The sequence below is a fragment of the Homarus americanus genome, unplaced genomic scaffold, assembly GCF_018991925.1.
Source record: "Homarus americanus isolate GMGI-L3 unplaced genomic scaffold, GMGI_Hamer_2.0 scaffold19318, whole genome shotgun sequence".
NCBI lineage: Eukaryota > Metazoa > Arthropoda > Malacostraca > Decapoda > Nephropidae > Homarus > Homarus americanus.
This window is the reverse complement of record NW_024732238.1, coordinates 3,275,334-3,289,653: the sequence shown is the minus strand read 5'-3', so window position 1 is coordinate 3,289,653 and position 14,320 is coordinate 3,275,334. Positions and strand designations below refer to the sequence as shown.

The 14,320-nt window shown below is 35.6% G+C and overlaps 1 protein-coding gene across 1 annotated transcript; it reads left to right on the top strand.

Annotated features, from left to right (window-relative positions):
- Positions 1-1,593: 1,593 nt before the first annotated feature.
- Positions 1,594-12,387, top strand: LOC121868320 (NADH dehydrogenase [ubiquinone] flavoprotein 1, mitochondrial-like). The gene is made up of 8 exons (XM_042368797.1): positions 1,594-1,744; positions 3,152-3,198; positions 3,386-3,609; positions 4,165-4,375; positions 4,598-4,828; positions 5,635-5,867; positions 10,254-10,462; positions 11,805-12,387. Exons 1-8 carry the CDS (start codon positions 1,696-1,698, stop codon positions 11,993-11,995), a joined length of 1,395 nt encoding a protein of 464 aa, XP_042224731.1. The 5' UTR covers positions 1,594-1,695; the 3' UTR covers positions 11,996-12,387.
- Positions 12,388-14,320: the final 1,933 nt, after the last annotated feature.

Here is a 14,320-nt window from a genome sequence, read left to right as displayed (position 1 = left end):
AGATGACAAACGGCTACATCACCACCGACAGTGACGAGGCTACACACACCAGATGACACGACATCACCACCGACCAGATGACAGAGGCTACATCACCACCGACACAGATGACAGAAGGCTACATCACCACCAACAGCAGATAACAGATGGCTACATCACCACCAACACCAGATGACAGAAGGCTACATCACCACCAACACCAGATGACAGAAGGCTACATCACCACCAACAGCAGATAACAGATGGCTACATCACCACCAACACCAGATGACAGAAGGCTACATCACCACCACATATTACAGTAGCACCAGCTCTGTTAGACCACATATTACAGTAGCTCCGTTATATACATATATACACACTAGCAGAAACGTGTGGTGGATAAACCACGTTGTTCATCGTAGTTTCTCGACTAAATAAGTCTTTATTTTATGTTCATTATTTTGTCACTCGGTTGAGTCATTTATTTGATCAGATTTAACTTGTATTTGTTTATTTTTGTACATACTGATATATTTGTTCCATTGTTTGTTTGTTAATATATTCTGTAATTAAAACTACTGCATGTATTTCAATATACCCCATAGTAATGAGGTGATGATTTTGGTGGGATCTATTCCTCGGACCTGTAATACAAAGAGAAGTTGAATTTGTGATTTTGTTAAACCCCAAGAGGCCAAGGGTCGTAACAAACATACACATACAGTATATACAGGAGAGTATCTACTTTTAGGGCAAGTAGATTATCGACTTTTCGGGGAAGTAGATTTTCGAATTTTGGGGGAAATATTACCTAATTTTGCCAAGTAGATTATCATAGAAAACGGGAAATTTGTATCATAAAAAATGGGAAATATCTACTTTCCGGGAAAGTTGGTTATCTACTTTCCCGAAAAGTAGATAGATTTTCTACTTTTCGGGAAAGTAGATTATCGACTTTTCGGGGAAGTAGATTTTCGAATTTTGGGGGAAATATTACCTAATTTTGCCAAGTAGATTATCATAGAAAACGGGAAATTTGTATCATAAAAAATGGGAAATATCTACTTTCCGGGAAAGTTGGTTATCTACTTTCCCGAAAAGTCAGTGCCCGACTGCCCAAGCGGCTAACGAGCCAATCAGTGGTGAAGAGGAAGTATAGGTAAGTAAAGTAAATAGGTGTTTAATTCCTCGCATGGCTTTAAAATTTTACATTGAGGAAATTTGTAAAAGTTCAACAATTGTTCATCACTTATGTTATGAAGTCGGACTCTCGTTACCTCCTTCAACATGTCAAAGCTCGACCCTTTAAATATACATCGATCAGCTGAAACATCTTTAACTAAACATAAACAAACACAGCTTTTGTTTATAAGATTTTTAACTGTTTATATTTTATCTTATAATATTACTTTCCTTTGAAATATTATATTAAACCTATTTTCTGCTCAATTCTATACTATAAAATCATTGATTAAGTAAAAATAAAAGTATCATAGCTTGGTTTATGTAACCTGGGAGTATTATTATTATTATTACAAGGCTTACCGTGAGTTCGCGTCTCCTATAATTGTTATTATTAATGAATTTGTAAACTAAATCATTTATATTATTTTGAGAAAAGAGACTTTAAATATCCTTGCATAAACTGAATTACATAAAGCGACCAGACGCTGACCCTCGCTTGACTCACTCCGGTGAACAGAACAACAGCTGATGATGGCGGGGCTGTGTAGAGTTACCCCTGTATTGAGAGCCACATTAAGTAAGTAATATTAATATTATTTGTTCAGTAAAGTTATCTACACGTTTATAATTGGATAAAGATGTATATAAACTATGCAGGTATACAGTGCAGCAGGAATATATACACTGTAGGTATAGGGACCGTAGGCTGTCTGCTGAGGTGCAGGTAAACAAAAATGGTAAACAGTAAGGCAATACGACCAAGGATAGTCGAGAAAGCTCTTCCAGGCTGTGTCCTTTGCCTAGGCTTACGCATGGTCTCTAATCAGGGCTAATATATGACTCGTGACCGTCAGCAATTCTGTAATTATGATGGTGCTTTTAGACAGTTTTGTTCGCTGACTACTTTCAGTTCTATTAATTTTCTTGTGTAAATGCTTAGTTTTCTAGGGCTAATATTGACGACTACACCGCCGATGCTTTATTTTTTTATGTTTATATTCTTAATATATTTTCATCAGTGAGATGTGTTATGATTATCAGAGATGCCTCGATGGAATATCTACTATGAAACAACCTTGTAAAGCATTACCAACACGGTTTTATGCTGGGGCGCTCCTGATTAACACAATTGCTCAACGGGGTGGTAATATCGACAATGTATACCTAGATTTTGCCAAGGCTTTCGACAGTGTGCCCCACAAAAGGCTGAAAATCAAACTGGAAGAGTACGGAATTTGGGGAAATGTCCTAGCATGGATAAAAGACTTTCTACATGACCGCAAGCAGTGTGTTGTGATTAATGGTACGGAATCACCATCTGTACCGGTCACAAACAGGGTACCACAGGGCAGTGTAATGGGCTCGCTGTTGTTTGTTTGTTTCATAAATGACATGCCTGACGTTGTACACTCCTCTATACAAATGTTTGTGGATGACGCCAAGTTATTTTGGGAAATCAAGAACCAAGAGGACTGTGAAGAGCTGCAGAAGGACCTCTGTGAGCTCCAAGAATGGTCAAAGGAATGGCTGCTGAGATTCAGCAAAGCGCTTGGGAACTTCGTGTTTTCTTCTTTCCTTGTGGTTACCAGCATATATATATATATATATATATATATATATATATATATATATATATATATATATATATATATATATATATATATATATATATATATATATATATATATATATATATACTGTATATATATATATTCTTAATAATAAGTTTTCTTATGGTTAATAGAAACAATCACTATATAAAGAGCAATATATACAATAGGTTTTTGTAGCCAGATTTGCAGTTTTGCACAACTATTATGACCGTGAAGATGACTTAGCTGTTTGTTTCAATTATATGTTGTTGTTAGTGCTGCAGGAACTTATAGTAATGAAGAGGATCTTTAATCCATGTTTGAATGGACAGTACAATACATTACTTGTAAAATTAAAATTAGTGTAACTAATTTTGTTTTAAAATTTTCAGATCCAGGCACCAGCTCACTTATTGCCAAACGGTTTAACTCGAATAAGGTAAATATAAAGTATTGATGTAAAAATACAGTATTTCTTGAATGCATTATGTTGTAGCTGAGATGATTAAGATATGTACAGTATGTTGTAGTTTTGTCATCATCAGTTATAATAATGTTTTGGTTCAAATTACATATGATTTACATTTTTAGATATGAATATTATTGTTTTGTTGTTATAATTACAGGTATATGGCCCACTTGCTGATGCTGATCGTATTTTCACCAACTTGTATGGTCGTCATGACTGGAGGATGAAGGGAGCTCTCAGTCGAGGTGACTGGTATAAGACCAAAGAGATCATCTTAAAAGGAACTGACTGGATACTGAATGAAATCAAGACATCTGGCCTTCGTGGCCGCGGTGGTGCAGGGTTTCCATCAGGCATGAAATGGAGCTTCATGAATAAACCGTAAGTACTGTCCAGTGACAACCCCGAGAGTGTGAATTTTCGTATCACTATCTTCTTGATTGACTCCTGAGAAATTAAAAATAGTCAGCCAGTGCATAGCTTTGTACAGTGGAGTCGTGATAATTAGTGGGTTAGGTACCAAAAGACATCGTGAAATATCAGATTGCGAATTACGGGTATTTTTGCGGCTTTGCGAAAATTTATATGTGATAGTAAGCTGCATCCCCCACTTATACCTCGTTTCATGATAATTTTGCTTAATGTTAGGTTTTCAGGAACACAACCCCATTGTTGAATGAGGGATACCTGTTGTACTCTCACATTTCAAAAAAAGGTAATGGATGAATGCCTTTGTCCTTGGAAGTTTGCCTCCTTGGTTTCACATGTCTTTCCATATGACCTGGTGAAAACCCTTTCTCTAGAAAATCCCAATGATGACCCAGATTGTCTTTTTCCTGTTAAATAGTTTTTAGTAAATCATGTGTTTGACTGCTTAAAAACAGTACTTTGAAGTTATTACAATCTTTCTGTTCAAAACTTATATTTTTCCAACAGTTCTGATGGAAGGCCCAAATACTTAGTGGTGAACGCTGATGAGGGAGAACCTGGCACTTGTAAAGATCGTGAGATCATGCGACATGATCCCCACAAGTTAGTTGAGGGTTGTCTGGTTGCTGGCCATGCCATGGGGGCCCGGGCAGCATACATCTATATCCGAGGCGAATTTTACAATGAAGCGTCTAATATGCAGGTTGCCATCAATGAGGTGAGTAGTAAATAATGTACATAAGGTTTGCTGAAATAAGCTTTGCTTTTATTATGAAACATTAATTGATCTCTAGTTAATTAGTGAGCAGGAGTTAAATTACAGCATCCACACCACCAATGCCATCCCCACCATGATCACTACTACTCCCCACCATCGCCACTACTCCCTACCACCACTACTCCCCCCAACATCATCACTATATCATAAATTTGTCTTCAGGCCTACAAAGCTGGATTCCTCGGTGAGAATGCATGTGGCTCTGGTTATGACTTTGACGTGTTCATGCATCGTGGTGCTGGAGCCTACATCTGTGGTGAGGAGACTGCTCTTATTGAATCCCTGGAAGGCAAGCAGGGTAAGCCACGCCTCAAGCCACCATTCCCAGCAGATGTTGGAGTGTTTGGTTGTCCAACCACTGTTGCCAATGTTGAGACTGTCGCTGTTGCTCCGGTAAGTTCATTGATTCAGTTCTCTGTTTGCAGGGGTAAAATTTAAGTTCAGTAATGTAATACACAATATTCTTTTTAATATATGTCAGGTAGAACAAGTGCCAGGTATTTACAGGCCTAGTTCTTGCCAGGTATGCCCTGTTGCAATGCATTTTCAGTTTTTTGCTATAGCTATTTAAGTTATCAGTATAGTACAGTACAATCAAAGAGCAGAAAGCACCTTACCATGAAAGATAAATTTGAAGTGCTAGCCATCATCAATAATAAACGCTCTGTTCCCAAAAGATCATGCAGAAATTTTGAATCGGCAATACAACTGTGTTTGATATCGGTGCTCCATGTGATACCATCAAGGCATGCTCCCTATTTCTTGAGCCCGATCCCTCTAAAACAAGGGTGTAAAACTCATGGATATGAAGCATGAAAGACACTCAAGATATATTTGTTGACTGACTAGGTTTCCAAGAGGGATGTCAAAACATTTCACAGTAGGACATGTACCTTCTTTAAACTGTCTCTCGGCATTGTTCAAAATTCTCCCATTGAAGAATGTCATCCTTTGGGACCTCCAAGTGGTTTGTTCTATTGGGTCCTAAATTAACTAGGGTTGTAAATATGAAAAGTTGTTGGTCGAACCGTTGTTATCAGAGGCTTTACTGTACAGTATAAACATTATTCTAACTAAACTTTAACTGATGTCAGTTTAGTTATAATGTACAGTATTATTGTAGTTATGTTACAAAAGTATATCTCATCACTGGATCATGTTCACTGCAAATGTAAATCATATGTTGATTTTATTTTCAGACCATCTGTCGACGTGGCGGCAGCTGGTTTGTAGGGTTGGGCCGGCCCCGTAACAGTGGCACAAAGCTGTTTAACATTTCTGGCCACGTAAACAACCCGTGTACAGTAGAAGAAGAGATGTCCGTTCCTCTGCGCGAGTTAATTGAACGTCATGCAGGTGGTGTGACAGGCGGCTGGGAAAATCTTCTTGGTGTTATTCCTGGTGGTTCATCTACACCAGTCATTCCCAAACAGTAAGTGCGCCTCTTATTTGTCACTTATAAAGTAATCAACAAACTTTGGAAGATTTTATGCTTAAGATTATTGTTATGGATGTTGAGATACCGATTTTGTGTCAAGGTTTATGCTACAGGTAGTCTTAGTCATTCCTGTATGTCAATTTCATCCCACTCTGTTCATTCCTACCATGTAACCGAGGCCTAGAGTCAATTTGTTATATACAGTGACCCCTCGTTTAACGAACGCCTCGGTTAACGAAATTTCGGTTAACGAACTGCCTTCCATAAGGATCTTCAATTCGGTTAACGAACAAAAATTCGGTTAACGAATATCTTACGAACCGACCTCAACATGTTTTCGCTTGCACTGACCGGGCAACCAGCTTTAGTATCAGTCCGCCAATACATTAATCGGTTCTAGGGCTTAAATTCCTTACTATTTTAGTAAATATCAAGAAGTTTATACTATACAATAATTTTAAAAGTTTAATATTCAATTTTTTAGTGATTTTAACAATTATTGAACATAATTGAAGGTAAAGTGACTAGTTTAATGCGCGGCATCCAGCCTCATAACACAGCAAACAGGCGTTAGTCTCTCTCTGTTTTCACTGGAGGTAACATCTTGCTTGAGACTCTCTTCAACTAAACGCTTTTTTTCTGTGTTTCCAAGCAAATTATTGGTCATTTTGAAATATATTTTACATATTGACAATATATAATGCAGTGCAGTGTTGATTTAAAGAAAATAATCTTGAATTACACCGAGAGAGCTAAAATTTTATTGGTGAAATGGCGCCATGGGGTGACTTCTCTTCCACCCCAATGCCTTCTCTTCTTCCTTCTCCTCCACCCCCATTCTAAATCCATCATCATCATCATCATCATCATCATCATCAGGAGCCTTCTACATACACACCTCAAAGTAAGTGAACTTTTCTACCATTTTTGTTGAATTTAGGAAATTTTCAGTGAGCTGGAACCAATTACCCAAAAACCCATTGAAACAATGGTTTCGGTTAACGAACTTTTCGGTTAACGAACGACCTTCTGGAACGGATTGAGTTCGTTAACCGAGGGGTCACTGTACTATACTTATATTACATCAAATTAAATGTTTTATTGTTAGAGAGTTTATCATATGAAATAGTGTACCGGTATTGTGTAATGCAGTAAAGTACACTTACTTTGAGGTGTGCATGTAGATGGCTCCTGGTTGATGATGATGATGATTGGAATTCGAAGTGGGGGTGGAGGAGAAGGGAGAAGAGAAGGAAGTGGGAGTGGAAGAGAAATCACCCCATGCTTCATGCCGCCATTTCACCCATAAAATTTTAAGTTTACTAGGTGTAATTCAAGATTATTTTCTTTAAATCAACACTGCACTGCACTATATATATTGTCAATATGTAAAATAAATTTCAGAATGACCAATAATTGTACTGTAAAAACGTAAAAATACTTTATGTTCGAGAGAGTCTCAAGCAAGATATTACCTCCACTGAGCAGAGACAAACTGACGCCTGCTGGGTGAGTCAAGTGGCTGTTTGGCATGCTAAAAACTAGTTTCCTGTACTTCAATTATGTTCAATAATTGTTAAAATGACTAAAAAAAATTAATATAAAACTTTTAAGATTATTGAATAGTACAACCTTCTTGATATTTACTCAAATGGGAACGAATTTAAGCCCTAGAACTGATTACTGTATTGGCGGATTAATATTCCAGCTGGTGAGCAAGCAAAAACATGTTGAGAAGAATTTGTAAGGAATTCGTTAACCGAATTGAAGATTCTTGTGGAAGGTAATTCGTTAACCGAAATTTCGTTAACTGAGGCGTTCGTTAACCGAGAGATCACTGTTTAGGAAAATTTAGATAATTCTGATAGCCGCGATATAAAAAAATCTTTATATAAAGTTGCGATATATCTCGACCCTACTGTACAGGATAAAGTTTAGCTAAGGTACAATAATGGGTATTATGTAGAGGAGGGAAGGAATACAGCTATCAAACATGTTTTTAAAGAGGCTTCACCTGTACAATAGTAAGTAATAAAATTTTCTCCTACTTCAAAATATCTGTACAATACCTGTACTCCTAAATGGCAACTTATTTCCTGATTTGGATGTGTCTAAATGTGTGTAAAATAAAGCGAACTGTGGCATCTTGGTCTCAGGATGTTATACTGTACTGTAGGTAGTAGGCAGCTATCAAACAGGGAGGTACTACTGCCTGGGAAGATATTGGAAACATAATGTGTTGTCTAATGGTAGATCCTGCTGCCATATGGCATCACAAAAATTATGACCAAGTCCCAGGTTGCTGATCTGACTTTCTGCCTCATTTACACACAATTGCAGGGTCTCAATTATTTCTCTTGCCTTTGACAACACAACATACTGTACATATACTCTGTATATTGTTTCTCACTCTTGATCTTTTTTCATTTTTGTATTTCTTTATGGTTTTTTATTATTTTATTATTATTATTATTATTATTATTATTATTATTATTATTATTATTATTATTATTATTATTATTATTATTATTACAGTAGAAGTCCAAAAATCCGGACTGCTTGGGGATTGGGTCGGTCCGGATTTTCGGATTTTCCGGATTCTCAGGCAGTACTTTTAAAATTAAAATTTAAGGAGGAATAAAGAAGAGATGAACAGGTACATTTTGATAGTTTATTCATTAGCAAGTAAAGCATGCTTCATTTATCAAAACGAGCAGTTTTAAAGAAAAATAAAGTCAACACTAGACAAAAATGTAAACAAACTGTCTAATACCATGACGAGTCTTGAAATTCCTAAGCCATCCATCACTAAATGCGCACTCTGATTCAATGTTCATTTGCTCCTTAAAAGACTTTGCTTTGGCAATAAGCATCGGCCCAGAAATTGCCATACCTTCTGATCGTTTTAACAAAAACCATTCGTGCAACACTTTATCAAGATTTTCTAATTTGGGGCAATGTAAACTTTTTCTTTCAGCAATTTAAATGTAAGGCTCAGAAGAAGCTGTGAATTCTAGAATTTTATTCTTTGCCTTTTTTATATCATAAATTGTAGACTTTCCAATGTTGTATGTTTCCATTAAAACAGCATTGCTCACATTACATTCTAGTTTCTTAATTATTTCAAGTTTGTCACTAAATTTCAATGTGTTCTTCTTTCTCTTCACACAATGAAGTTTATCTACTTTAGGGGCCATTATTATGGGCTTGTACTCTGTACATGGAAAAAGTAGGACTCAAAATTACATACGTTGTCACAGTTTGATTGCTTGTTTTAAAGTGGCGATCGTGTGGTCGTTTGTTGTCGTTGTGCAGCTGTGGCATTCACACATGCACACATACACACAAAAGATTTATAGTGCCTCAAATTTTACATTTCAGTTCAAGCTAATTACAAAACTAACAAAATTAGCTACCTATATATAATTTACAATTACTTTTATTATTAGAATTATGTAAATTAATTCTTTAAAGCAACTCCATTCATTCACATAACCCACAAAAGCCCGCTAAATTTAAAAAGTTTGAGTTTTCGAAAAGTCCGGATTCTCGGGTGGTCCGGATTCCTGGCATCCGGATTTTTGGACTTTTACTGTATTATTATTATTATTATTATTATTATTATTATTATTATTATTATTATTATATTATTATTATTATTATTATTATTATTATTATTATTATTATTATTATTATTATTATTATTATTATTATTATTATTATTATTATTATTATTATTATTATTATTATTATTATTATTATTATTATTATTATTATTATTATTACATTCCCCCCCCCCTGGCCCTGATGTGGGTCAGTGACCTGTGCCCGGGTGGGCTAATCACTGTTAAAAAAAAAATCTTTGTTATTTCTTTCCAAAGATAGCATTAACAGGAGCTACAAACATTATTAAGAAGTGCAGTTCATAGTCAGGCATATCAACCCTTCTGATACAACAAGAGCCACTGTGCTCTCTCTGAAGTCCATTATACCCAGCTGTTAAGATACTTTTCTTGCAGTGTGCACATCAGATGTACTGTACTGTACATTAAGCAGATGCTGACTGTAGTACTAAAAGTATTCCTAGGTCACTCACTGGAGTCACAAGTGCAAAAAATGGGCCACACCCGTTAATTTCATTCTGCCATAACTTTCCATGGTTAGGTACGGTAAAATTTCAAACAAATTGGAGGTGGTTACCTCTGAAAATTCTGTTTTTAGTGAGAGTTGGCACAGAATGACTCATTTTCAATATTACAAGTGCATTCATAGACATGAATAAAAAGTTTAACTTGGCTTCTGTATCTCAAATATCTCTTCCATGGCTTTGTAACTTAAAAAGCTCATGTCTAATCTAAGTTGTATTACTTTTCTTTTCAGTGTATGTGAAGAAGCTCTTATGGACTTTGATGGGTTGGTGGCTTGCCAAACTTCACTTGGTACTGCTGCTGTTATTGTAATGAATAAGCAGACAGATATTGTGAAAGCTATTGCACGCCTTATTGAGTTTTACAAGCATGAATCCTGCGGTCAGTGCACACCATGCCGCGAGGGAGTATCTTGGATGTTCAAGATAATGAGTAGATTTGGTAAGTTATTTTGACTGATGAAAGTAACTTAGATATTGAATAAGTATGGTTGATTCCCCATAGTGACATTCTTCTGTCTATTGATTTGAGAGAGAATGAAAACGAACTGCTTTCAGATCAGTTTGATTCAGAATACATAACTGAAAGTAGTTTTAGTGAAAATGATATTTGTGAAATAATGAAACCAGCTACAAATTAAATGAGGCATAAGTGGAAAACATCATAGGCTATGGTAATCCCACTGATGTCTTTCAGTGCACTATGTCACATTAAGTAAAAATCCAATGCACTTTTTTGTTCAAAACCTGATATATGTGTTTTTCTGTCTTAATAGTAATAATAATTGATAACAATATTCAGGTAATTTGACCAAGGATAGCTGACAAAGTCATGAGATGCTTATTTCCAACAGGGTCCTTTAGTTTATATGCCAACAGCATCTGGCATTCCCAGGCGATCACCCATCCAAGTACTAACCAGACCTAATGTTGCCTAACTTTGTTGGTACTATGTGAATTCAACACAGTGTGACATCACTTGTTCGTTCTGCCTCCTACTTTGAATGTGAACAATTGCATCAATACCTCTTTCCAAGAGTGACGGTTACCACAGGGTGGTACTGTATACATACATAAGAACATAAGAATGGAGGAAACTGCAGCGGGTCTACTGGTATTGGTCATTACTGGGCAGTCCCATTTACACCCAGCCCCTATTGCTCATATATCCATCCAACCTATGTTTGAAGCTATCCATGGTATTCGAGTTAATGATGGTGTTTGGTAACTTGTTTCACTCATCCACTACTCTATTTCCAAACCAATGTTTACCTATCTCGCGCCTAAATCTAAATTTGTCTAATTTAAAACCATTGGTACGAGTTCGCTCCTGGTTGGATAGTTTGAGTACCTTTGTTACATTTCCTTTGTTTAACCCTGACTTCCATTTATACACCTCGATCAAATCGTCCCTCACTCTATGTCTTTTGAGGGAGTGGAAATTAAAATGCTTTCACCTGTCTCTACTCAAGGTTCCTAATTCCTGGGATTAGTCTTGTCATTCTCCTCTGAATTCTTTCTAGGGATTCTATATCCATTCTGTAATACGGTGACCAGAACTGAACTGCGTAATCCAAGTGAGGTCTCACAAGCGCAAGATATAGTTTAAGGATAACCTCGCTAATCTTGTAACTAATACTGCTTTATATGAACTGTTTGACAAGAGTAACCCCAGCTACTAATTATAGGTCTTCTGGGTCCAGACAAGTAATTTTAAGACTGTTTTCAACCATAAGATGGGATTTCAGAATCAGTCTTAAATTTATAATTCTTTTTATCAACAGTGAAAGGTGATGCTCGACCAGAAGAAATTGATGCCCTATGGGAAGTTTCCAAGCAGATAGAAGGTCACACAATATGTGCTCTGGGTGATGGTGCTGCTTGGCCAGTTCAGGGACTAATTCGACACTTCCGGCCTGTCCTTGAGGAAAGAATGGCTAATTTCGCTGCTTCCAAAGAGGCAGTGGCAAATTAGTTTCCTTGTTCAGAAAAAGAAAGTAGTGAAATTTCATATTACAGTATATCTGTGTATGCGAATAAAGCTCATCCTTTATTTTGCATCTTAATTTTGTATAAATTATTTAATTATCATAGTTATTTTTTTGGCTCAAAATTTAATGGCTTTTATTGACATAGTTTGAGGTGAGGAACTTAACACATTGTTCCTACATCTGCTATAAAGAATTTTGGATTTATATAAGATTAATTTGTAGGTACTTTTGATTTTTTCGATTATGTATGAGTACTGTACTGTAAAGTGAAACATATTGATGAAGTGATACATTTTTGTACATATACGTATTACAAATATATTGTAACATACCAAGTATTCTGTATTTATTGATAATAAACAAGTAAGGAAAGTAATTTAAAACACTGTCTTTGACACAATTCCAGCCTAATGACATCAGTCAGGAATAATGAAAGAAACCTTATTACAGTCCAGCCTAAAAATCATCCTTGGTCACCCAGCTAAAACTCTTGACCTCCTCCAACCTTAGTGTAATATGAGGGAACTACATCAGCATCTATTATTCATTTTCAATTTTATTTATCTTATCCATATGTTTTTGAGAGAAACAGGCTTCCTAGAGTTCCCTAGAAAATAATCATAATCCCTAGTTAATTACTGACTATCCTCCAATCTTGTTTTGTTTCCATCAACTGTCTGCCCTGGTATAAGTTTCCACTTCCCCAAAACCTACATATTATTTGTGCTACACTTGTCTACCCATTCTAGTCCAACCCTCTCTGATTTCTTAACTTAAAAAATTATTGGGGAAGTAGATTTTCGAATTTTGGGGGAAATATTACCTAATTTTGCCAAGTAGATTATCATAAAAAACGGGAAATTTGTATCATAAAAAATGGGAAATATCTACTTTCCGGGAAAGTTGGTTATCTACTTTCCCGAAAAGTAGATATATTTTCTACTTTTCGGGAAACTAGATTATCGACTTTTCGGGGAAGTAGATTTTCGAATTTTGGGGGAAATATTACCTAATTTTGCCAAGTAGATTATCATAGAAAACGGGAAATTTGTATCATAAAAAATGGGAAATATCTACTTTCCGGGAAAGTTGGTTATCTACTTTCCCGAAAAGTAGATAGATTTTCTACTTTTCGGGAAAGTAGATTATCGACTTTTCGGGGAAGTAGATTTTCGAATTTGGGGAAATATTACCTAATTTTTGCCAAGTAGATTATCATAGAAAACGGGAAATTTGTATCATAAAAAAGGAAATATCTACTTTCCGGGAAAGTTGGTTATCTACTTTCTAGTAAATATATTTTCTACGAAAACTAGATTATCGACTTTTTGATAATTTTTCAATTTTGAAATATTACTCTAAGTAATTATCATAGAAACGGAAATTTGTATCATAAAAAATGGGAAATTTCTACTTTCCGGGAAAGTTGGTTATATACTTTCCCGAAAGTAGATAGATTTTCTACTTTTCGGTAAAGTAGATTATCGACTTTTCGAAGTAGATTTTCGAATTTTGGGGAAATATTACCTAATTTTGCGAAGTAGATTATCATAGAAAACGGGAAATTTGTATCATAAAAAATGGGAAATATCTACTTTCCTGGAAAGTTGGTTATCTACTTTCAGTGAATAATTTTCTACTTTTCGGTAGATTATCGACTTTTCGAAGTAGATTTTTCATTTGAAATATTACTAATTTTGCCAAATGAATTATCATAAAGCAGGAAATTTGTATCATAAAAATAGGAAATATCTACTTTCAGGAAAGTTGGTTATCTACTTTCCCGAAAAGTAGATATATTTTCTACTTTTCGGGAAAGTAGATTATCGATTTTTCGGGGAAGTAGATTTTCGAATTTGGGGGGAAATACTACCTAATTTTGCGAAGTAGATTATCATAGAAAACGGGAAATTTGTATCATAAAAAATGGGAAATATCTATTTTCCGGGAAAGTTGGTTAGCCACTTTCCCGAAAAGTAGATAGATTTTCTACTTTCGGGAAAGTAGATTATCTGGTTACTCACTTTCCGAAAAGTAGATAGATTTTCTACTTTTCGGGAAAAGCAGATTATCGACTTTTCGGGAAGTAGATTTTCGAATTTGTGGAAACATACCCAATTTTGCCAAGTAGATTATCATAAAAACGGAAAATTTGTATCATAAAAATGGGAAATATCTACTTTCCGAAAGAGTTATCTACTTTCCCGAAAAGTGACAGATTTTCTACTTTTCGGGAAAGTAGATTATCGACTTTTCGGGGAAGTAGATTTTCGAATTTTAAAATATTACCTAATTTTGCCAAGCAGATT

Coding starts and splice junctions, on each gene's coding strand:
- LOC121868320 (XM_042368797.1), top strand. CDS start 1,696: ATGATGGCGGGGCTGTGTAGAGTTACCCCTGTATTGAGAGCCACATTA. Junction 1,745..3,151: donor TGTATTGAGAGCCACATTAA/GTAAGTAATATT, acceptor TAAAATTTTCAG/ATCCAGGCACCAGCTCACTT. Junction 4,376..4,597: donor TGCAGGTTGCCATCAATGAG/GTGAGTAGTAAA, acceptor ATTTGTCTTCAG/GCCTACAAAGCTGGATTCCT.